General features: G+C 40.9%; 1 protein-coding gene across 4 annotated transcripts in view; it reads left to right on the forward strand.

Moving 5' to 3' along the window:
* Window positions 1–24,439, forward strand: part of LRRC7 (leucine rich repeat containing 7) — a 479,490-nt gene that overhangs the window by 450,855 nt on the left and 4,196 nt on the right. For 3 of the 4 annotated variants that reach the window (XM_036352078.1, XM_036352079.1, XM_036352082.1), the window contains one exon: window positions 14,326–14,400. In XM_036352078.1, coding sequence (XP_036207971.1) covers window positions 14,326–14,400 — 75 coding nt within the window. The remainder of the gene's footprint in view (window positions 1–14,325; window positions 14,401–24,439) is intronic. The other variant, XM_036352080.1, reaches the window with a different exon arrangement.

A 24,439-nucleotide genomic window follows, 5' to 3' on the forward strand; every position in this document is an offset into this window, starting at 1 on the left:
ATTGAGCGTCTACCCCGTGGTCAGTGCACACCATAGTGACCGGTCATTCGCTGTTGGGCCAAAACCGGCTCTTCGACATCCCTCAAGGGGTCCCAGATTGCAAGAGGGCGCAGGCCAGGCTGAAGGACCCCACCGGTGCATGATCGAGGCCTGGGAGGGACATGGGAGGTTGGCCAGCTGGGGAGGGACCACAGGAGGGCTCCAGGACGTTTCCGGCCCATCTTGCTCAGTCCTGATTGGCCAGACCCCAGCAGCAAGCTAACCTACTGGTCACAGTGTCTGCCCCCAGTGGTCAGTGCACATCATAGCAAGCATTTGAGCAGCCTTAGCATACATATCATTAGCATATTACACTTTGATTGATTGAATGGCCAAATGGACGACTGGACATTTAGCATATTAGGCATTTATCAGAAGGAACAGGGGAGTTTGGAGTGAACACCTTTAGATGAAAAAAAAAAAAAAGCAACATATATAAGGAATCTAAGACAAGTAAAAAAGAAAACAAAGTAGCTGCAAAACACTTTTCTTGGGTCATTTTTCTCTTTTGGGTGTGTAAAGAAATCATGAGAACTCTTAAGTTCTATAAATTCAAACTTAAACCCTCCCTAGTATCATTTGGATAAGTTGAGGAAGAGGCACAATCAGTTGAGAATAGATTTCCAGGAAAGACTTGGACATCAAGTTACCTGAAGGTCCTAGAACTATGCTGGGAAGTTACACTAGTAGATTAGAATTTAGAATGAGTTATTGTAAAAAGAAGAGAGAGAGAGAGAGAGAGAGAGAATATATATATATACACACACACATGAATATAAAGATAAAGTTTATGTCTAGTGGTGTATAGGGTCAGTAGCCAGATTGTATATATGTAAAGATAAATCCAGAGTTAGAATAAACAGTAAGTAAATAATAACTGTTTAGGATTATTGTATGAGGTACAATGTGTTAGCATTAAATAAAACCATATTAAATCTAAAATAATCTTAATTTGACTGAATATAGTTTACAACAAAACAAACAACTACTAGGCAAAATAGAGACAGACTCATAAATAGAGAGCAGACAGCTTGGGAGGGGGGAGGCTGGCGGGGTGGAGAGATTGAGCAAAAAAGAAAAAGGGAGAACTCATGGACATGGTCAACAGTGGGGTGATTGTGGGGATGGAGCAGTAGGGGTGGAGGTGGTAGAGGGCATAGAAGGGATAAAAGGTGAAGGAAAAATTAAGTTAAATTTAAAAATTAAAAAAACAATTTTTCACTTTAAAACCTTATTTTAGCACAAGTGACAAAAAAAGGTTTGACTGAATTTTTCAATTCATTATTTTTAAGTAGTGCAGATAGTGTCAAAAAATTATACAATTGAAAGAGCTTTGAGGAAGCCTAAAGGGTGATAATCAAAAAGCTGATTACTGATACTATTTTAGGAATAGCTAGGGAGGAGGAGCCACCTACAGTTACCCACTCCTGTTTTCAATAGTTTCTACTATTTTAGGTTGTATGTGAAGCTGAGGAGGAAAGCTCTTAGGGGCTCTGACAGAATCAGAAAACTATAAAACTCAGCAATCCAAATATCCACCACCCGTTGAAGTCTCATATTAAACACAGGCTTTAAAGAATATTTCTTTTATTTTTTCCAAAGACAAGAAATCTGGAAATACGGTTTGTGAAGGAGTGTGATCATTTACTTTTAAAAGAAAATATAAAAATCAAATGAAAGAGACTTTTTTAAAAATTCGAGAATTTCACCAAGAAGTAAACAGAAAGCAATAGACAGACATCCTAGAGATGGTTAGTTGTTAGAGCATAATTGGATTACTGGAGCCACTAATAAAATAATTATAGGAGAAACTAAGATGGCGGCATAGGTTAACGCCGGAGATCGCTGCCTCAAACAACCACTACAGAGAAACAACTAAAGACAGAACGGACATCACCCAGAACCACGGGAAGGCTGGCTGAGTGGAAATTCTACAACTAGGAGGAAAGAGAATATCATACCCAGACTCAGAGGAGGCGCAGTGCTGAAGTGAAATACTAAGGTGCGGAGTGCATGCCAAGTGGGCTGGCGGCGGAGGGCGCGGTTGTTGTTTTCAATCGGGAGGGAGTTTCAGACTCAGCTCCAGATCCGGGAGAGTCTCTAGGGACCCAGACTCAAACGGGAGAAGCGGGACTGTCTGGCTTCGGTCGGAACTCGAAGGCAGCTTTCTCTCCGAGGTTGCTGGGACTCTGTGAGGCAGAGCCCCAAGGGACGGAACTGAGAGCAGCCATATCTGCTCACTCCGGCCCGCCCTGTAGATCCCCCGGCACCCGCCCCGCCCAAGCCCTGCGCAGAGCCATTTGCCAGATAGCCTCAGGCAAACGCTAGATTAGCACCGCCCTAGAGATCCAGCACAGAAGCTCTCCCACTGCAGACACAGCGGACTCTCATAGCCAGTTAGCCTGGAGGTCAAATCACCCCCGGTATTGCCGACAACAATCAAGGCTTAACTACAACAAGACTGCGAACAAAGACCACTAGGGGGTGCACCAGGAAAGCATAAAAAATGCGGAGACAAAGAAACAGGACAAAACTGTCAATGGAGGATATTGAGTTCAGAACCACACTTTTAAGGTCTTAAGAACTGTCTAGAAGCCGCCAATAAATGTAGTGAGATCCTCAAGAAATCTAATGAGACCCTCAATGTTATGATAAAGAACCAACTAGAAATTAAGCATACATGGACTGAAATAACGAATACTATACAGACTCCCAACGGCAGACCAGAGGAGCGCAAGAATCAAGGCAAAGATTTGAAATGCGAAGAAGCAAAAAACACCCAACCAGAAAAGCAAAATGAAAAAAGAATCCGAAAATACGAAGATAGTGTAAGGAGCCTCTGGGACAGCTTCAAGCGTACCAACATCAGAATTATAGGGGTGCCAGAAGATGAGAGAGAGCAAGATATTGAAAACCTATTTGAAGAAATAATGACAGAAAACTTCTCCCACCTGGTGAAAGAAATAGACTTACAGGTCCAGGAAGCGCGGAGAACCCCAATCAAAAGGAATCCAAAGAGGACCACACCAAGACACATCATAATTAAAATGCCAAGAGCAAAAGACAAAGAGAGAATCTTAAAAGCAGCAAGAGAAAGCAACTCAGTTACCTACAAGGGAATACCCATACGACTGTCAGCTGATTTCTCAACAGAAACTTTGCAGGCCAGAAGGGAGTGGCAAGAAATAGTCAAAGTGATGAATACCAAGAACCTACAACCAAGATTGCTTTATCCAGCAAAGCTATCATTCAGAATTGAAGGTCAGATAAAGAGCTTCACAGATAAGAAAAAGCTAAAGGAGTTCATCACCACCAAACCAGTATTATATGAAATGCTGAAAGGTATCCTTTAAGAAGAGGAAGAAGAAGAAAAAGGTAAAGATACAAATTATGAACAACAAACATGCATCTATCAACAAGTGAATCTAAGAATCAAGTGAACAAATAATCTTGTGATCATAATAGAATCAGGGACATAGAAAGGGAATGGACTGACTATTCTTGGGGGGGGAAAGGAGTATGGGAGATGCGGGAAGAGACTGGACAAAAATCGTGCACCTATGGATGAGGACAGTGGGTGGGGAGTGAGGGCGGAGGGTGGGGCGGGAACTGAGGAGGGGAGTTATGGGGGGGAAAAAGAGGAACAAATGTAATAATCTGAACAATAAAGATTTAATTAAAAAAAATTATAAAGTAACCAAAGTCAGACACAATTTTAACTTTTACCTTCAAATCCCCCTAAAGGTAACCACCCATGATGATCAGCCTCAAACTACAAATATATATATCTCCCTCGTTAGTCAAATTCTCATTTTAACAGGAATCTCAAATAAAAGGCAATAGATTTCTTACTTTTCTAATGCTTTTAACAAATCAAAAGAATAGTATCTTTAAAAAATACTCTTTTCCCTAATAAATAAACCTTTATAATGACCTAAAACTATGGTACAAGTCTAGAGAGCAAACAACGTGTATTTCTTCTGTTAGGATCATCTGCATTATGTTGCCACTAAGATATTTGTAATCACATTGTAATTTTTATGGGTTTTATTCGTCTTCTTAGTGCTCCAATGCATTATTAATAAATATTTTACCAATGCAACCAAGTATTCCTATTTTGCTATTAACATTATTTAAAAATGTGTGAGAGTTTGTGATTCCTTTAAACATCTATGCATAAGATTTTTGTGAAATGTTTAGAGGACTTTGGTCAGCCTGAGAATTTTTATTTGTATCCCTATCTTTTGGGGCTCAAATTTGCTCAGTTTCTAAAGCAATTCTCCTTTACATTTCATTGTTTTGTTGGCTAAAGTCCAGTCATATAACAAAGCAGTATATTCAGCTGCCAATGCCCCTATTTCTTCCTCCCCATTTTCCTTCCTCTTTCTCTCCCTCCTTCCCCCTCCCCCATCTTCTAGTTTCTAATGGCCCTAGGACACATCTCTTCTGCATATAAATTCCTCAGTTTTTCCCATGGCAAATTGTTCAAAGCCTAAGATTTCGCACTCAGCAATTAATCTTAAATTATTTTGTCATCACACTTTTGATCCATAGAACAGAAAACTATTAATAATACCTTTATCCTTGATGTATAGTGTCTTCTAATAAGCACAAGGACTAAGTAAAGAGCCTATTGTGTATATGTGGTGCTACTTGTATAAACCACAACATATTTTCATATTAACTTTACTTGATTCATGAAAAAATATATTATTTGCCACATTTTTGGCAAAAAAAAGTTTCCCCTCAGAAACAATTGAATCTGTGACTGTGTTTGTTATTTTCGTGAGTTAGTTTTTATTCCAGAAACACTTTGAACTTTCATAATTATGTAAAAGCATGAAAATACTATATTCTATAATATTTAATCAATGTATTTTGACCTATAATTGTAATAGTATGCAATTTTTCCCCTGGTCAGCTTTCTCAGTGGTTACAGCGTCAGCCACAGACTGAAGGTCTTGGATTCGATTCTGGACAAGGGCACTTACCTCGGTTGCTGGCTCTATGCCAGCCCTGATCCGGGTGCATGCACAAGGCTACCAATCGACATGTCTCTCTCACATCGATGTTTCTCTCTGTGTCTCTCCCCCTCCTTTCCACTCTCTTTAAAAATCAATGAAAAAAATATCCTCGGGTGTGGATTAACCAAAAAAAAAGTATACCATTTTTACTTGAGATATGGCCTTCCTCGAAACCAATTTCTTAGCATCAGCTAAAGCCAAGATTTTTCAGAATTTTAAAGAAAAGCATATTTCATAAACTGCAGTCGCAGTTCCCTTAAGACAAGTTCTATTTTGGTATCTCCATTTACAATCGCCGAGACTGTCACAGTCATTCACCTTCATCATTAAAAAGCCATATAAAGTTTCTCCTCTAAAGTTCGAATGTTACATGTTGGCCTTGTAGACTAACTTTCTGAGCACTTGTAAGTTTATGCCCAGCGGCGTATAGGCTAGGTAACCAGAAAGACAAGGTCAGACCTTAACACTGTGAAAAAACCTCTTATATGCACCCTTTTCCAAAATTACTTGTGAAAAGTAAAATTCGTAAAACTTCATTACCGGTACCTTTGGAAAAACCATTTGTGACTTGCATGAAGACTAGCTTAAAAATGGGGAAGAAGTATAACATGGCATTAGGTCATGCCTATTGGTAGCCTTCAGCCAGCCCTCTCTAGATTAACTTTGGTTCCATGGGACTCTGTCTGGCTCAAGCACACCCAGATGTTGGTGTCTGAGGAGAGAGCACAGACTTCCAGACTTAGGAAGAACTGCAGCGCGGGTCCTCTGTTGCTCTGCTGTGAGATGCTCTCTAGAGGTGGTGCTGAGGAAAACCAAGAGTTGTCAAGCCACTGAGGAACCTGAGCGCTGGTCCTGAGGTACAAGACACTAGAACAGTGGTTCTCAACCTTCTGGCCCTTTAAATGCAGTTCCTCCTGTTGTGACCCAACCATCCTCACCCTCATCCTCGCCCTCATCCTCTCCCTCATCCTGTCTCTCTCTCTCTCTCTCTCTCTTTCTCTCTCTCTCTCTTTTTCTCTCTTTCTCTCTCTCGACTGGAATCGAACCCGGGCCCCTTCAGTTCGCAGGCCCACACTCTATCCACTGAGCCAAACCAATCAGGGCTCTTCTCCTCTCTGCTTTTTCCCTGGAAGAAGGAAAGGAGAAAGGCAGAGGGTTTTGAATCCATACCAAAAGGAGGGAAAAAGAACTCTACTTGGACACAGAGCAGTCCCAGTAATACCCAGAGGCTTGAAATAGTGTACAAGTTGGGGAATTATGATGTGTTCCAACCATAAAGTGAAAGAAAAGTTGGAAGGAGATGAGGTTGGAGAAAGGGGTCCCAGGCTGTCCTCACATGGAAGTCATTACAAAGCCTCTCTCTCCCACACTCCCTCTTCACTCTCTTTCTCCCTTTCACCAGGTTCACCTATTTGCTTTAAAATAACCCCTCAATTGAAAATTGAAAACAATTCAGGCCTTAGTCAGGATTTTCACCTTTATCCTGAGAACAATAGGAAACCATTTGGCAGACTTAATTAAATGAGTGGTCAGAGCAGGTTTTCTTTTTAAGTTTATTCTCGTTGCTGCATTGAGAATGGTCTGAGAAGGAATGGACAAAAAGATTTGGACAGAGCAGTCAGGTGGTGATAGGTAAGAGAGATCATGGTGAACTGAAGTGGTGGTAGCAATAAGATAGAAGGAGTATTGGACAGGTGTGGAAAGTATTTCTAAGGTAGAATAGATAGGTCTTGCTGATGGGTTGAATGATCTTTTACCCTCTCTGCATCCACCCCCTTGGGCATCTAACTTTGAAGTGTCCTCTGCCTCTGTTTCTGGACTTGACCATGTGCCTGGCTTTGGGTAATAGAATGAAGCAGAAGTTCAAGTATGGTGCTTCTAAGTCTACAACTCGAGAGGCCTTGCTCTTTCTTGTGTTTCTGTCATCTCCATGAGGACATTCCTGAGGTAGCCTACTGGCATGGAACAGTTACGTGGCAGAGACTTGAAGTGCCCAGTCAGCCCAGTTGAGACTTGTCTAGATCAGTGGTCGGCAAACTCATTAGTCAACAGAGCCAAGTATCAACAGTACAACGATTGAAATTTCTTTTGAGAGCCAAATTTTTTAAACTTAAACTATATAGGTAGTTACATTGTTATTAACTTAATTAGGGTACTCCTAAGGGGAAGAACCACACTCAAGGGGCCAAAGAGCCACATGTGGCTCACGAGCCGCAGTTTGCCGACCATGGCCCTAAGCCACTAATTATATTCTAGAAGCCATTACTCAAAAGAGCTGATGCTCCTGCCCTGGCTGGTGTGGCTCAGTTTGTTGAGCATCGTCCCAGGCACCAAAAGGTCCCCGGTAGATTCCCAGTCAGGGCACATGCCCTGTTGCAGGCTGGATCCTCCTATGGGGGATCATGCAGGAGGCAGGTGATCGATGTTGATGTTTCTCTTTCATCAGTGTTTCTCTCTCTCTCTCCCTCTCCCTTCTTCTCTCTCTAAAAAATCAATAAAAAATACTTTTTTAAAAAATAATGTGGTGGGTTCAATTCGAGGTCAGAGCACATGCTCTGGTTGCAGGCTCGATTTCCAGTAGGGGACAGCAGGAGGCAGCTGATCAATGATTCTCTCTCATCATTGTTGTTTCAGTCTCTCTCTCCCTCTTCCTTGCTCTCTGAAATCAATAAAAATATATTAAAAAGAAGAAAGAAAAAAAAAAGAGCTGCTGCTCCTGACTTGGAGCTGCCGAAGGAGGTAGCCCTGAAAATTACCAGGAACCTGCAGAAAGCCCTCCAGTTGGGACCCATGTCCACTACTGAGCATGAACAATAGTTGGAGTCACTACCTCTGAGAGTCACCCCTAGAAAACCACAGATGAGCTAGGAGAGGAGGAACTTATCACCCTCTTCACACCCCCTTTTCTAAATCAGAGACGCAAATCCTCTTACCTGTGGCTAGTGCAAGGGGACAATAACAGACATGGGGCTTTCAATGTTCTCCAGCTGGAGAGCAAAGAGAAATTTCCTGGCAATAAACATGGTGTAGCGGGAGATTCATGCACTCTCAATGTGGGCTCCGCTGGATAAAAGACCTTGGATTATAGTTCAAACTCCAGACTCCCAATATTATAATAATATTTATTGACCCTACCTTAAGTGCCATCCACTGTTCTAAGTATTTTGTGTATATTCACTCACTTAATCTAATGAGTGAGACATACCATTATTATACCCATTTTACTGATGGGGGGTACACAAAAGTTAATTAACTTGCCGAAGGTCACCCATTTATAAATGATGAACACAGACAGTCTGACTGCAGAGCTATGCTCTCATCTGCTTCTTATAATATGTGGCAGGCAGAAAAAAATCCCCACCCCAAAGATGTCTCCCACTACAGCCACTATGAATGTTTAAGAGTCTACCTTTGCAGATATTTTCCCACACAAAAATACATGTAAACAAATTGCAGCCAACATACAGGGTGGGGCAAAGATAGGTTTACAGTTGTTTGTTTGGAAAACAATAAAGGATAAACTTTCGTGTACTCACAACTGTAAACTTCTTCTGCCCCACCCTGTAGTTTCATCCCCCACATAGTGATTTATACTGCTTGTTTCACTGAGCACTAGTCTATTTCTGTTCCTGCCATCTAGGACTCCATTTTTAATGACCACATATTATTATATTACTAGAGGCCTGGTGCACAAAATTTGTGCACTTGGGGGGCAGGGGGGTCCCTCAGCCCGGCCTGTGCCCTCTTACAGTCTGGGACCCCCTTGGGGGATGTCCACCTGCTGCCTTAGGCCCAATCCCTTAGGGAGTGGGCCTAAGCTGGAAGTCAGACATCCTTCTGGCAGCCCGGGAGCCCTTGGGGGATGTCCACTTGCCAGCGGGGAGCAGCCCTAAGCTGCAGTCAGACATCCTTAGTGCTGCTGAGGAGGCGGGAGAGGCTCCCGCTACCACCGCTGTGCTGGCAGCCGTCAGCCTGGCTTGAGGCTGAGCAAAGCTCCCCCTGTGGGAGTGCACTGACCACCAGGGGGCAGCTCCTGCATTGAGCATCTGCCCCCTGGTGGTCAGTGTGTGTCATAGTGACCAGTCATTCCCAGTTGTTCTGCTCTTAGGATCAATTTGCATATTACCCTTTTATTATATAGGATTAGAGGCCCGGTGCACAAAAATTTGTGCACTCGGGGGGAGGGGGGGAGATCCCTCAGACCGGCCTGTGCCCTCTCGCAGTCTGGGACCCCTCGGGAGATAACGACCTGGCTTACGCCTGCTCCCGGGTGGCAGAGGGCAGGCCCAATCGCTAGGTGCAGCCCCTGGTCAGGCTCAGAGCAGGGCCGATTGGGGAGTTGGGGCGCCCCCCCCCCGTCATGCACAGAGTAGGGAGATCGGGAGGTTGTGATTGCACCCTCAGTCACGCTCAGGGGATGGCCGATTGGGGGGTTGGAGCACCGTCCCCTGTCACACTCAAGGCAGGGTTGATGGGGAGGTTGCGGCGCCACCTCCTGTCACGCACAGAGCAGGGCCAGTCAGGGGGTTGGGGCACTGCCCCCTGTCACTCACAGAGCAGGGCCCATCAAGGGGGTTGGGGCTCTGTACCCTGTCACGCACAGAGCAGAGCCGATTGGGGGGTTGGGGCGCCGCCACTCTCACACTCAAGGCGGGGCCGATGGGGAGGTTATGGCTCTACCCCATCACACACAGAGCAGGGCCGATCAGGGGGTTGGGGCGCCGCACCCTATCATACACAGAGCCGCAGGGCGATCATGGGGTTGGGGAGCTCCCCCTATCAGGAACAGAGAAGGGCTGATCAGGGGATTGGGGCACCTTTCCCTATCACGAACAGAGCAGGGTGGATAGGGAGGTTGTGGCCCCACCCCCTGTCACACACGGAGCCACAGGGCAATCAGGGGGTTTGGGCGCTGCCCCCTGTCACGCTGATCCCAGTGCCGGGAGGCCTCGAAGCTCCGCTGATCCTGGTGCTGGGAGGCATATTACCCTTTTACTATATAGGGTAGAGGCCTGGTGCACGGGTGACAGCCGGCTGGTTTGCCCTGAAGGGTATCCTGGATCAGGGTGGGGGTCCCCACTGGGCTGCCTGGCCAGCCTGGGTGAGGGGATGATGGCTGTTTGCAGCTGGTCACACACCCTTCAGGGTGGGGGTCCCCACTGGGGTGCCTGGCCAGTCTGGGTGAGGGGCTGAGGGCTGTTTTCAGGCTGGGGGTGACTGAAGCTCCCAACCGCTCCTTTTTTTCTTTTCTTTTTTTTTTTTATTCTGGGCCAGCTTTAGCTTTGAGGCTTGGCTCCAGCTCTTAGGCCTCCGCTGCTAAAAATAGGTTTCTGGCCTTTGCTTACAATGTTGCGATCCTGCTGGCTGAAGCCCGAACTAAAACAGGTGTCTGGGGTTTTGTTTAGCTTGTATATTTGTTACATAGTTGCTTAGAGTTGCAGCTCAGAGGCCGCAGCGGCAGGCGGGGAACATTGGAGTCCTCCGTCACTGAAGCAAGCAAGCCTCCTGTTAGTTTCAAGCTGCCTGGCTGCCGGCCGCCATCTTGGCTGGCAGTTAATTTGCATATTGCCCTGATCAGCCAATGGGAAGGGTAGCGGTCGTACGCCAATTACCATGTTTCTCTTTTATTAGATAGGATAGAGGCCTGGTGCATGGGTGGGGGCTGGCTGGTTTGCCCTGAAGTGTGTCCCAGATCAGGGTGGGGGTCCCACTGGGGTGCCTGGCCAGCCTGGGTTAGGGGCTGAGGCTGTTTTCTGGTTGGCCAAGCCCCCTAGCGGGGACCCTCAAATCCATGGGGGTGTGGCCAGCCATGGTGAGGAGCTGAGGACCATTTTCAGGCTGCCCACAGCCCCCTGGTAAACCCAAGCTTCCAGCTTCTCCTTTTTCTCTCTCTTTTTTTAAGAGATTTATTTATCTTCTATAATTGAAACTTTGTAGCCTTGAGCGGAGCCCAGGGCAGGCGGGAAGCTTCTCTTTCTCCATTGCCAAGGCCAAACCAAGCCTCCTACTCGCTCCAGCTCTGTGGCTGCCACCATCTTAGTTGGGTTAATTTGCATACTTGCTCCTGATTGGCTGGTGGGCATGGCTTGTGGGTGTAGTGGAGTGACGGTTAATTTGCATCTTTCTCTTTTATTAGTGTAGATATGGGTTTATCATAACTTATTTAATCAATCCCCTGTTATTAGACATTTAGGTGTGGTTTGTAATTTTATTGTTACAAATACTACTATGATGAACATATCATAAATGTATGTTGCATATTTGTTCAATTATTTCCTTAAGATAAGTTCTAGAAGTTGAATTAATAGATTTAAAGTTATGTCATTTTCTAGGGATTTTGAAGCCAATCCGTAGTTTCATCTTAAACTAGAGGCCCGGTGTATGAAATACGTGCACGGGTGGGGTCCCTAGGCCTGGCCTGTGATCTGGGCCGATCAGGTTCCCTGCCTCCCCGCCTCCCCGCCTCCTCCTTTCCTCACCACCCACATCCACCACCACCCATCCCTGGTTCCTCTTCCCAGCCTGGGGGCCTGGCCCTGATCTGGTGATCGGGGCCTGCTGGCCACGGGGAGGGACCCCATCGGCAATTGGGGCCTGTGGGCTGGGGGCAGCGCCTAATTTGAGTATCTGCTCCCTGGTGGTCAGTGCACCTCATAGCGATTGGTCATTTGGGTCGTTCCAGTGTAATGGTCACTTAGTCTTTTATATATAGAGATATGAAGGAAAAGAGAATAAAATCAGAAAGATAAAAATCATTCGAAGTCCATAAATGAGTACGTTTCCTAAAGATCTGAAATCCTAAATGAAGACACATGTAGAAGCATTTTAATTAGGGTCTGTTTGTTAAACCATTTACATACACACATACTCAACTGCAGTGGGTTTAAGTGAGAGTCATTAGGTGTACAGATCAGCAAATGAGATGATTTTCTAAATAATAGGCAAGGATATTAAAAGATTGTTTTCTATTTGATTAATAGTTCTTAAGAATTAAAAAAAACAATAACAGTTATATTGAGGTCTAATTCACATGCTACAAAATTCATCCTTTTGAAGTATACAATTAAGTGGTTTTTAGCATATTCAAAGAATTGTACAACCATTACCACTATCTGATTTCAGAACTTTTTTATTACTCAATAAAAACTCTGCACACCTTGTCACTCCCAAGGCCCCTGCTCCCCAGCCTTTGGAAAACCCAAATCTGCTTTCCTTTTCTATGCATATGCCTATTCTTGACATTTCATATAAGTGGAATCATATAATATATGTATGGCCTTTGGTGACCAGCTTCTTTCACTTAGCAAATGTTTCCAAGGTTCATCCATATTGCCAGAACATCCTTCCTTTCTACTGACAAATAATATTCCACTGAATAGGTGTATAGCAAGTATGTCAAACCCAAAAGCTAACACGAGCCAAATAAATAAGGTTGAAGTTTATGTGGGCCGCAAAACAAGAAAAGCTTCAATTTTCATAGAAATGTGGGTTTATTTCGATAGAGACATGCTGAATACAAAGGGCTGAAATAAATGAGTAATTGTTAATATAAAATAATAAAACATTTTAATAAAAATTAATATTTTTCTTGAACATTAACTTACCAGACACTGAATAACTGCACAAATTAATAAGTGTAATGCAAGTAAACCTATTTTCTTGTTCTCTGAAAGCAAAATATTTCCACCAAACAAGTCAGTCCAAGACTAATGACATGGCAATCGGCTGCTAAAATATTTGCTGCTAGTATTAGTAGAGAAAAATGGTGTGCCTGCATGTAAGGTGTGTAAGGAAAATGAATGCAACACAATTATAGTAATTAGTCATTAGCAAAAATTGTAGTTTGTTATTAATAATTATGTATAACAGGATATTGTAAAATTTAAGTTATGACATTTCTATTAAAATGTTTCTTACATACCATTATATTGGCTGGGCCACAAAAATATTCGTTGTGGGTCGCGAGTTTGACATGCTTGATGTACACCTTTTGTTTATCCATTCATCAGTTCATTCTTCAGATCTTGTCACTATCATACTTAAAATACTTCAGTAGCTCCCCACACTAATTAGCATGTCTATTAAAGGTCCATCTTCATCTGGCCCCAATGTGTTTTGTAGCTTGATTCTCTCCCAGGCTCCCAACCCCATGCCCTGGCACCCTTCCACCACCATGCCAGTCATAATAGAACTACTTGCAGTTTCTTGAATGTAACAGGCACTTTATCCTTTGTGGTATCCCTGCAATCTGGAATACCCTTCCTCCCCTTATCCTTGTGGATGCATTTTATTTGTCCTCCATGATTCAGCTGCCAGGTATGTCCTCCTTTCAGAAGCCCCAACACACTAAGGATAAGCTATGTGCAACATCTTTGATCATTTATTATACTTCTCTCATAACACTTTTACTCTTTTGTAATTGGTGGTTTTCTTGACTTTTCCTACATTATATTGTGAGCTCATTGAAGACTATATTCTGTATATCTCTATAACACTAACAATCAGTCAAGGCCTATCATGTGAATGTTTTTGTTTTATATATATGATCAAAAAATTTTATTTGGTAACCCATGGACACAAACAATAGTGTGGTGAACAGGGGCAGGCTAGAAGGGGTAAATGGTGGAAAAGGGGAGACATATGTAATACTTTCAGCAATAAAGATTTTTTAATTTTAATTTGACTCTTTTATAAACTAAATTAATTAATATAGAAGTTTTGTAACTATGTAAAATACACTTTATATTTTATATGCATGTTGAAGTTTTCTTATGTTTAATTTGTTCATATGCATTTCATATTTACTAATCTCAATAACATACAAAGTAACATTCATTAAGATAAGCTAGTTCTTATATGTAATTGTAGTAAGGTTTTTAAAGTGCAAATTGAATTTACAATATATCAAATGAGAGACATTTTCAGTGCAGAATAACTCAAGACAATTTCAGAAGCTGTACAAAAAACAGTACCATATTTCAAATGATCTAAGAAAGAAATTAAGAATATGCAATGAAATTAATTTATAAATCATAAGTACACTTTAAAAACAAAATGAACTTTTTTTATGCAAGTAAAGATGTTGTTTTCCTAAAGTTGACTTGGAGAGTGGTGTCTTATTTAAAATACTATAATAATCTTTGAAGTTTACATGTATAAACGGTTTTTAATCTTTTTTCACTGTATCTTATATGAATGAGTTTTTTGAGTAGACCTAGTTCTTGATCATAGAATCCTAACCTCTGTTACTTCTGACTTATAGGGTATCTTTGTTACTAGGGTTCAGCCTGATGGGCCAGCATCCAACCTGCTGCAGCCAGGCGATAAGATCCTTCAGGTAAGACAGACAAAAGGCAATGCGTTAAAATGCCAACATTGAAACAAATATGTAACCCTGTTATTCAGTTTACTGACCTGAATTAAGTGATTCAAGTCATTGAATTAAATAACTCCTTAGATTCCTTCTTTTCCTTTATTGTTTTGGGTTGAGAGATAGGTCAGAAACCAATTCAGTCTGATAGAATCCTATATCCCAGTACCCAGCACATGGTAACTGTTCTGCACACTTTTGTTCCATGAATGATTTTGTTCGGTAATGTATAAAAATTGATACATAACCTATGCATAGTTATCAAGAGAAATGAAGTACCCAAATAGGATATGTATGTGACTTTAGAAGAGGGAGATCTTTAGATGGTCCATATTTAATTTCTCAACAGTAAACGTGTTACTATTTGAATCTGTGAAACACATGGTTATATCTCTCTACTCTTCCTGCTGAACTGTATGAGTAGGGAGAGTAGAGAGTGGCTGTATATAAGGTGACTTTTTAAAATGTATTGTGTGGTGGAAAAAGATGCTCTAACTTAAAGCTCTGCATATCAGAAAAGGGTCAGTCCAGTAAACACTTAAGTAAATGCTTGGTATAACCTCATCCATTTTGCTTATTTGCCCTTCTTCCCATATACAAAATGCTTAATCATTTCCTACATCACATGGAAAGGCTCTTAAGTATCATCTATTTAAGATTTGGTTTTTTTACTTATGACCCCAGAAATTTTCTGCTATGTAACTACATGGAATTATTTGACATTGCAGATATTTGACCATTTGGAACAATTATGAAATAGTTCAACATAATTTACTAAAGACTTGGGGACACTGTAAAGGCAGGTCATGTGAGAAAGGAACCTTCTAGTCTTACTGGCTTTTGCAAACACAGTTACAAAAATGCAAAGGCCCCACTCAGCTCTGAGGAATCTTCTGTCTTCTAGTTACTGAACTCTCTCAGAAGGCCCTACAAAAGTAAAACCCCTATATAACCAAGTGTGTGTGTGTGTGTGTGTGTGTGTGTGTAATGGCCTGGACATTTTATTCTCAGAAATATTTTTAACTATCAAAATTATGAAAAATCAAGTTTTTGAAAGTGATAATTCTCTGGAAAGATTAAAGGCTGCTCCAACGTGTGGCAGTCTCACAGCAGAAATACTAAGTTTATTCCATGCAGGCAGAAGAGCAAACCAGCAGTTGGTCTTTTGAGCTGAAACATGGAAAGCAAAAAGACACAAAAAATATTCTAACACTTTTCTTTACTGCTTTATCCTGAAAGTGCTATACTTTTGGGTCTCCTAACTAGACCATTGGTCTTCAGCATTTTATATCATGTCCATGGGACTCCCATTCATTATGTGCAAAGTGAACTATGAATGACATAACTGAGGTCCCTCCAGCTGAAAAATTTAACTGTTTAATAATTTTATCACTTCCCATGAAAAATGGCCATGAATAAACTAACAACATAGCTCCATAACACTCAGTGAATGGTGCTGTTTGTCTAGCAGAGGAAATGGCTAGTTTTCTTCTCTACTGAATCTCAGAGAAATAATTTTGAATCTTAGAGGCTAAAAAAAAAATGTGACTGGTGAACCTCAGATCTCTGACCAATTAGAATGCCAGACTGAGTAGAGTAGCTGTCTTTTATTTTTAATTTTTTAAAATATATTTTTATTGATTTCAGAGAGAAGAGGGAAGAGGGAGAGACAAATAGAAACATCAGTGATGAGAGAATCACTGATCGGCTGCCTCCTGCACGCCCCCTCGAGTAGCTCTCAATAGCTTGAGACAAGTTGGGGAGTTGCCTTCATCCATGACAAGTAGCAAAAGAAATAATTTTCTCTTCAAATTCAAAAAAGGAATATATACAAATGGATATAAATATGTTATATTTATTTATAGAGATAGACAGAGATAGAGATAAAGTCAGAGATAGCGATAGATAGAGAGATACTGAGATATACTGCAGAAGGGAAATGAGAATTAAGTTAGTGTCAGGCTGCCAGGTTAGAATCCACATTTCTGGCTATAAAATTCTAGAAGAGTTATATGTGTGGCCATGGGAGTTAAGTATTTCTAGTCCCTAAGCAGTATACAGCCACAGCAAAGTGCTCAGAGGAATGCAATCCTAATGCAAGAAGTAGGAAGGAATTATTAGCCAAATCAGTTAAAAGCCAAAAATACTGCAGAAGAGCTGCATCAGGATGTCTCTTCTCTTCACAAATGACAATTGAGGATGTAAGATTTTTATTTTTGCTATAGAACTCATTTGCATCTAGTACAATAAATTTAAGTTCTATTCAGTAAAAGAAATATGCACATAGACCTTAATTCAAATAAAGTACTATAGTTAGAGTTTCAGTCATACCAGTTGAAAAGCACAAGTGGCCAATTATACTTTCTCAAAGAAGTAAGAATGATTAATTCTAAACTGAAATAAATGTCAAAATCAGCTGCTAAGAGGGAAAGTTATATTTTTTCTATTTATAATACTACCAAAGGCCTAATGCATGAAATTCTTGCGGATGGTGGGGCCCTCAGCCCGGCCTGCACCCTCTTGCAATCTGGGACCCCTTGCTTCTGACCACCTGCCTGCTCGCTCCTTACTGCTTGGCTTTAGCGCTGCTGTGGAGGTGGAAGAGGGTCCTGCCACTGCCACTGTGCTCACCAGCTGTGAGCCCAGCTTCTGGCTGAGTGGCACTCCCACTGTGGGAGCGCACTAACCACCAGGGGGCAGCTCCTGCATTGAGCATCTGCCGCCTGGTGGTCAGTGCACATCATAGTGACTGGTTGTTTTGGTCAGTCAGCCATAACGGTTGCTGGGCTTTTATTATATAGATTAGAGGCCCGATGCAAGAAATTTATGCAGGGATGCCCAGGCAGTCAGACATCCCTATCACAATCCAGAACTGCTGGTTCCCCACCACTTGACTGCCTGCCTGCCTGATTGCCTCTAACCGCTTCTGCCTGCCAGCCTGATCACCCCCTAACCACTCCCCTGCCACCCTGATCGACGCCTAACTGCTCCCCTGCCGGCCCGATTGCCCCTAACTGCCCTCCCCTGCAGGCCTGGTTGCCCCCAACTGCCCTCTCCTGCTGGCCCAGTCACCCCCCAACTGCCCTCCCCTGCAGGGCTGGTCCCTCCCAACTGCCCTCCCGTGCCAGCCATATTTGACCACATGGGGGTGGCCATCTTGTGTGTTGGAGTGATGATCAATTTGCATATTACTCTTTTATTAGATAGGATTGGCTCTTAGTTTAAAGAACACTGGAAAAGAACGGGTTTGTATCAGTGAGTTATCTGTCATTTACAAAATCGTAGAACATGTTCTCACTGGAGCAAATTTATTTACAAGCCTTAATGACAATGTACAACCTGGAAAATTAAGGTAAAAGAGGGAGAAAAAACAAAAAGCAATGAATGAGCCCCCTAAGGGAGTTTCGTCTAACCCGATAGCAAATAACAGAAGAGATATGAAATAGCAAAATAGATAGACCTTTCCCAAACCTCCCCTAAACTCATTACTTATTAAATAGGAGTCATCTCTTTTTATGTAACTCTTTTTTACCTCACTTTCTGTATAGTTGAATTATAGAAGAGGGAGAAAGAACAAGTGAAAGCACATGGGTCATAAAAAATGTTATTAGGCCCAGCCGTCGTGGCTCAGTGGTTGAGGGTCGATCTATGAACTAGGAGGTCATGGTCCAATTCCCAGTCAGGGCACGTGCCTAGGTTGCGGTATCAATCCCTAGTGGGGGGGCATGCAGGAGGCAGCCGATCAATGATTCTCATCACTGATGTTTCTGTCTCTCACTCCCTCTCCCTTCCTCTCTGAAATCAATAAAAATATATTTTTTAATAAAATATATTTTAAAAAATAAATAAATAAATAGAAGTTCTCCTCCCAAAAGCTATAAAAAGTAAAGAGTGAGAAAATTTTGTTATGGTTAAAGTGAAGTGTGAGACCCTTAAAGAATAAACTTAAGATATTTGGAAATGTCACTAAAGCATTCCCCAACAAGGCCAAAGAAGTTAACATTTTTCTATATTTGATCTTATTTGCTGGTTAAAAGTTAAAAATAACAGAAAGGTTGGGAGGCAGGTGGGTAAGGGGACCCTGGCATGTGTGTGTGTGGGGGGGGGGGGGGGGCAGTGATCACTTGACTCTTAGTGTCCAGAGAAATTATTGCCTATAATGATATGATACATTTGAGGAACAGGATTTTTTAGAAATACAGTTCCATTAGAAGACAACCAAAAATAACTTTAAATAATGTATCTAGTTTTATATTCCAGAGTTTCACTGCATATCTTTATTATTTCATTTTATTCTGATCTATAAAGTTCAGCATGGATTACTTTTTTAAAAAATTAAGAAATATGGTACTTTTTGCAAATCAAAACAATTACATGGTATTAAGTAAAACATGAACACCAATAATAACAAGTTAAGTTCGTTAGGCAGGCTCTGACTTCCATCATTTGGCTGAAATTAAACTAATATTAATTAAACACCTATATGATCTCATTTATGTCATGCAACAAACCTGCAAGATATAGATTATTGGCAGAGGTTAAATAACTTATGTGAGCTTCTTCAATTACAAATGCCTGATGCTACTGTAGCAAATTTTACTGATGGCATCATAGTCATCACATTTCCTATTTATTTATTTATTTATTTGGAAAATATACCTCAGATGCCCACTATGTGCAAAGTACTGTGCCGAGCAATATGAACAATGTGATGGGGACCGTAACAAAGTCCCTGCCTCGACACAGCCTAGCCCAGAAAGCAGACAAGCCCAAGATTACACAGAGCAGAAAACGGAGGAGGAAGAGAGGCAGGAAAGAGCTGACAATCAAACATTTAATGAAATGAACTCCTACTCTGTCTTCTTTTAAAACCTAGCTTTTCACCGAAACAGACAGCAATCTGGCTACAAAGAGCCCTCTGAAAATGAGACGCTGATTTTTAGTTATTCTTTTCTTGGCAGAAGTAAAAGGAATAAAGTGTAGCTCGTCAGGGAACTGCTTTGCAAACCAAGGGAGGGAATTCATTTCTTAGAGATGTTCAGTCAACATGTTTGATAAGAAGAAAGCAGACATTCTAAAATCAGAACGGATAACCAAGTAAATATCTTTATTTATTAGCAGTTCTATATCTACATTACTACACAAATAATTCGCAAAATCTTCAGTTGAGTCTATTCTAACTTGTGTCTTTTTTTAGCCTGAATTCATGAAACATTCAAGCCACAGTACATGTGTGCACTTAAGACACAAGAAAAATTTATATCTGTGTTTTATTCTATGAAGATTTTTTAATTTTTTTTATTAAGTTATTACACATGTGTCCTTATCCCCACGTTACCCCCATTCCCCCCACTCATGCCCTCAACCCCCTGTTGTCTGTGCCCATTGGTTAGGCCTATATGCTTACATACAAGTCCTTTGGTTGATCTCTCCTCCTTATCCCCACCCTCCCCTACCTTCCCTCTGAGGTTTCTATGAAGATTTTTTTAATGCTACAGTAAAAGCCACTAAAGACTTTAAACTTTCTCATTTTTAAAAAGTGCACTATTAAAAGTGCAATATAAATTTTTCATGTGAATGCTCTAAGTCTTTAAGGCCTGTAGTTCAGATATTTTGTAGAAAGTAAAAAAATGTAATGACTTGGCATAGAATCATTGTTGTATTGATTATGCAGTACTCTCAGCCCTAAATATATCCTAATACTTAAGGAGAATATTCTAACAGATTAAAATTCTGAAGTGGGAATTAATTCCAGGTAGTTAATGTGAAACATAATTATCTAAGATTCCCACTGTTTCTGATAATGTCTGGCTGTCAGGATTTGACAACATGAAAGCTTGCCCTTATAGCTCTGTATTTTCAGTTGTACCTCATCTCAAGAGCTTTAGGCATTTGAAGTACAAATTATTAATGTATGAATGTATATCTAACGTACAAAATACATGTGCACTGGTCCTTTAAATGTTTGTCCCTTGAGTGTGAGTTTAAATCAAACAAAAAATCACATGTCCATGTGTCTAATCTAGTCTGTGTATCTTTTTTGGATTCTAAAAAGAGTCATGCTGTTTTTATTGGATAACCTCACCAACGCTTTAGCCAAGATTTCTCAGAGACTCATTTTTAAGTTTAGAACTTTGAATAATAAGGATACAGCAGAATTCCTAGGAGAGTTACAGTGTCATCTGGACTCTGGAGAATATCTGCAGTATAAATAAAACTCCATAATTCATTCACTTAACAAAACATTTACCAGAAGGAAATCAAAGATAAATCCAGGAAGGACCAGGAGGATGAAATCCCGAAACAAGTGTGTTTTACAGTAAACTGGAGCTGTAATTGCAAAGCTCCAATTTTTTTTGGAATAATAAATATTATTTTCATTAACCCTCAATCTTTTCATGTCTAAATCATAGAAAAGAGTGGTTAAAAAGGCATGTGTGGCACAGATGACAAGTGGAATTAAAATAAGGAAAGACATCTTCTATAAATAACAAAGATCATAGTAAAATATTTCTTTACATTTTCAAACCAGCTAAAGCCAGAAACCCATTAATTACATGTTCTCAAAGGATAATATTCTCAGAATATACTTTCTTTCCTGGATTGTTTTCTTATTAACTTCATCTTGACTTAATAAGTCATTCATTTATTTCTCATTGTTCATTACTTGCAATTTCCTCAAAATTGCACACATTCTATTATAATCTATGGTAGGCTGTGTTTACATAAAACGTATATGTAGTTAAATGTTGCAATATATTTAAAAATTTTATTAATTTAGCATGTATTCCTCAACTCATCTTTTGCGTTAATATAATATATATATTCAAAATATCAAATGGCCCTAGACAGTTTGGCTCAGTGGATAGAATATCAGCCTGTGGACTGAAGGATCCCAGGTTTAATTCCAGTCAAGGGCATGTACCTCAGTTGTAGGCTCCTCCCCTGCCCAGGCCTGGTTGGGACTCGTCCAGGAGGCAACCAATCCATGTGTTTCTCTCACATCAATATTTCTCTCTGTCTTTTTCTCTCTTCCACTCTCTCTATAAATAAATGGAAAAATAGCACCGGGTGAGGATTTTAAAAAAATAATAATAATATAAAATGCATTAATGTAAAATATATGCTTTTTTTCCAAAGCATCATTGAATATTTACTCTGCAGTTAATATTGCCCTAGTACCAGCCTTTATCTCCTCAGCTCTTCTATTCACACACATGAGACAACAAAACCTTACTGGCTGAAATATTGTGATTCTTCTGGTCTCCATGTTAATTGGAAAAGCCCTCCACAGATGCTGTAACATAATTATTTGATTCCCTGTCTGAACTGCTGGAGATGTAAGCCAGATAGCCATATTCACTTCAACAAACAATATAAATTCACTTTTTCTGAATGGAAAAAGGTTCCCTGGAACTGAGATTATCTTCTTCCATTCAAACCTCTCTTCGAACTCCCTCTGTTATTGCCCACCTTGGCATCAGGCCTAACATAATGTTCCATATCAAGAAATAATGAATTAATATTCAAAAGTGCATTTATTTAACGAACCTAAAACATTTGTTACAAACTCACAACACTCAGCGAAACAAATTACGTCAAGAGGAAAGATCATTGATTACTGCGACATAAGTTCCCACCTAGCCATTAGCTGTGTGAGCTTGGCTATTTCACCTTACCTCTCTGATCTTTACATTTTCATCTTTTTAAAAAGTTAGGCTTAACTAAACACGAAACAAAAGTTCTTTCCTCTGGCATTTTGTCCTTCTATTTTCAAGGCTTAATGAAAATTATATTTCTTAATTTCAGGAAAGTAATAGTGAAGTGACATTAAGAGTAGAAGCTAACATTTATTGATTGAGCAGGTATAAGGTGTCCTGTGCATTTGACATATATTAATTCATTTGATATTTAATAACTTTCCAAAATGACACGCTCTCTGATCTTCCAAACTCCTCCTGTTATTTTGAAGCCATTCCAGGCAGTCGCTAGCTGTGGTCTTTTAAGCCGGCCTCTTGAGGTTCACCAAAGCTCTGGTTTAGATCCAAAACGTTTAGGGGGACTAGAATTACAAATAGAGTCCTAATGTTTATTTGACAAGGTGATCTAATTTATCAGTCCGCTTATTTCTTCTGGGAAATCAGCTCTCTGCTTGTGTTTCCAGTTGTCATTTGTACTTATAAAGCATGAAAACTGAAAGCTGAGGCTTTAATTTTACATTAAAAGCTAAGTTATTCAAAGGGCCTCCCTAGCCTTGACTCAGAAACTGAACTGTGGTTCTGAACGTCTTGAAGCCTGGTTCATTGGCAGCGAACCCGGATTCAAGGCCAGAGTTAGCCTGGCTATGCCTTTTCCCTGTTCTTTCCTCTGTGCTACACAAAGTTAGGCTGCATCGGGGCCACTAGAAAGTACTTGATTCTCTAGGATTTCCTGCAATCTTATGAGCACTCTGCCATACTCCCATTCAGGATGACTCTTCCCTGCTCTCCTCCTGCCTAATTTCTCCCCTCAGTGCATTGGTCCCCCTAAGAAACCCCATCCTTTAGGACCTGTGTCACCCACCTTTCCCTCCCCCATTACAGACAGACTTTCCTGGATGCCCAGGTCGACAGACAGCAAACACTAGCTTCCAGTTCTGCTCTACGTGTCCAAAGCTGCCTGCAGCCATATCCTGCTCCCCTAGTCAGATTTCCCTTCACTCACAAGCTCCCTTAAAACTTATTTTCTGATCAATCTCTCAGCCTTTCATGTGGGTAATACCACGCTGCAATACAACCTTAGCTCTGTGGCTAATGCTGCCACTCTGACCTCCTCCTGAATTCTAATCTCTTCTTACTAAATAATGATCAACGTTTCCTTTGCATGCATCCCCCCGCACCACAAACTCCATTGTCTCCCCAGCTAAGCTTTGCTGTTCCACCAGGGTGTCCATTTTCTGTTAAGGACATCACGGTTAGATTCCTGTTTGTTTCGTATTCCTTTGTTTGATCAGTTGCCAAATTTATAGATTCTACCCTAAAAGCTTTCTCCTTTTTAATCTATTTCCTCTCAAGACGCCTGGCAGTGCCCTAGCAGATATTCTACTTTTGAGAGAGAAGGCTCACAAATGGCTCCAAAAACTCAATTAAGCTACAGTTAAAACTGTGAGAACAAGAAATGCAGCATTTCTGTAGATTCCAATTTAGGACTAAATATTATTTCCACTATTATTTTTTAAATAAGTTCAATTAAACCTGATAGGAATCTAAATTACGGCTTTGCAACCACTGTAAAAGAACAGAATTATGTTAGGAGGCACTATAGTAATAATTTTAATGAGAAAAAAGTTCATTATTTTATCATAATTAGTTAAATGTCAGTTCGAATCACTGAAAGCAATAGCAGTCTTATTATTTCAGTGATGTATTGAGAGAAATAATAATAAAAACCATGGGGTTGGAAGTATTGGCAAGCAAACTGATCTATGGGCATAATCCCCACTCCAACTCTCACCTCTCTCCCTGGCTCTCTCATGCTCTCAGTCTCTCTATCCAGAAAGGTCTGTTTAAATGTTTTACATATAGGGCTCTCTCTCTTCCTTTGGAAGAAAAGATCTATGAGTTAACCCTACCTACACATTAGCTTATTTTTATGGTTGCTTCTTATGCTAAAGTCATCTAAATTCATAGATATTTTTGTTTTTTTAATTTTCGTAAAAATGATTACATACATGAATCAACTCTTCTCCCTGCATGGACTGATGCAGAATTCACTTGAAATGGCCAACCATTCTGTCCATGGCTGGAGGAGACTCCAGGCTTGAATCTAGACAAGGACTTGTGATCTCTTACTAATCACACTTGCCAGGTGTGAGTACCAAGAAACTCTTGTTAAGTTCCTCAGAGAAACAGCTTTCTTAGAAATTGTCCCTCTTCTCTTCCTTCTTCTGAACGACCCTAATTCTTTATCTCTTCTGATGCTAATTCAATTCAGCATACATTTGCTGAGTGCTTACTACATGCAAGGT

The sequence above is a fragment of the Myotis myotis genome, unplaced genomic scaffold, assembly GCF_014108235.1.
Source record: "Myotis myotis isolate mMyoMyo1 unplaced genomic scaffold, mMyoMyo1.p scaffold_m19_p_2, whole genome shotgun sequence".
In the NCBI taxonomy this organism is placed as follows: Eukaryota; Metazoa; Chordata; class Mammalia; order Chiroptera; family Vespertilionidae; genus Myotis; species Myotis myotis.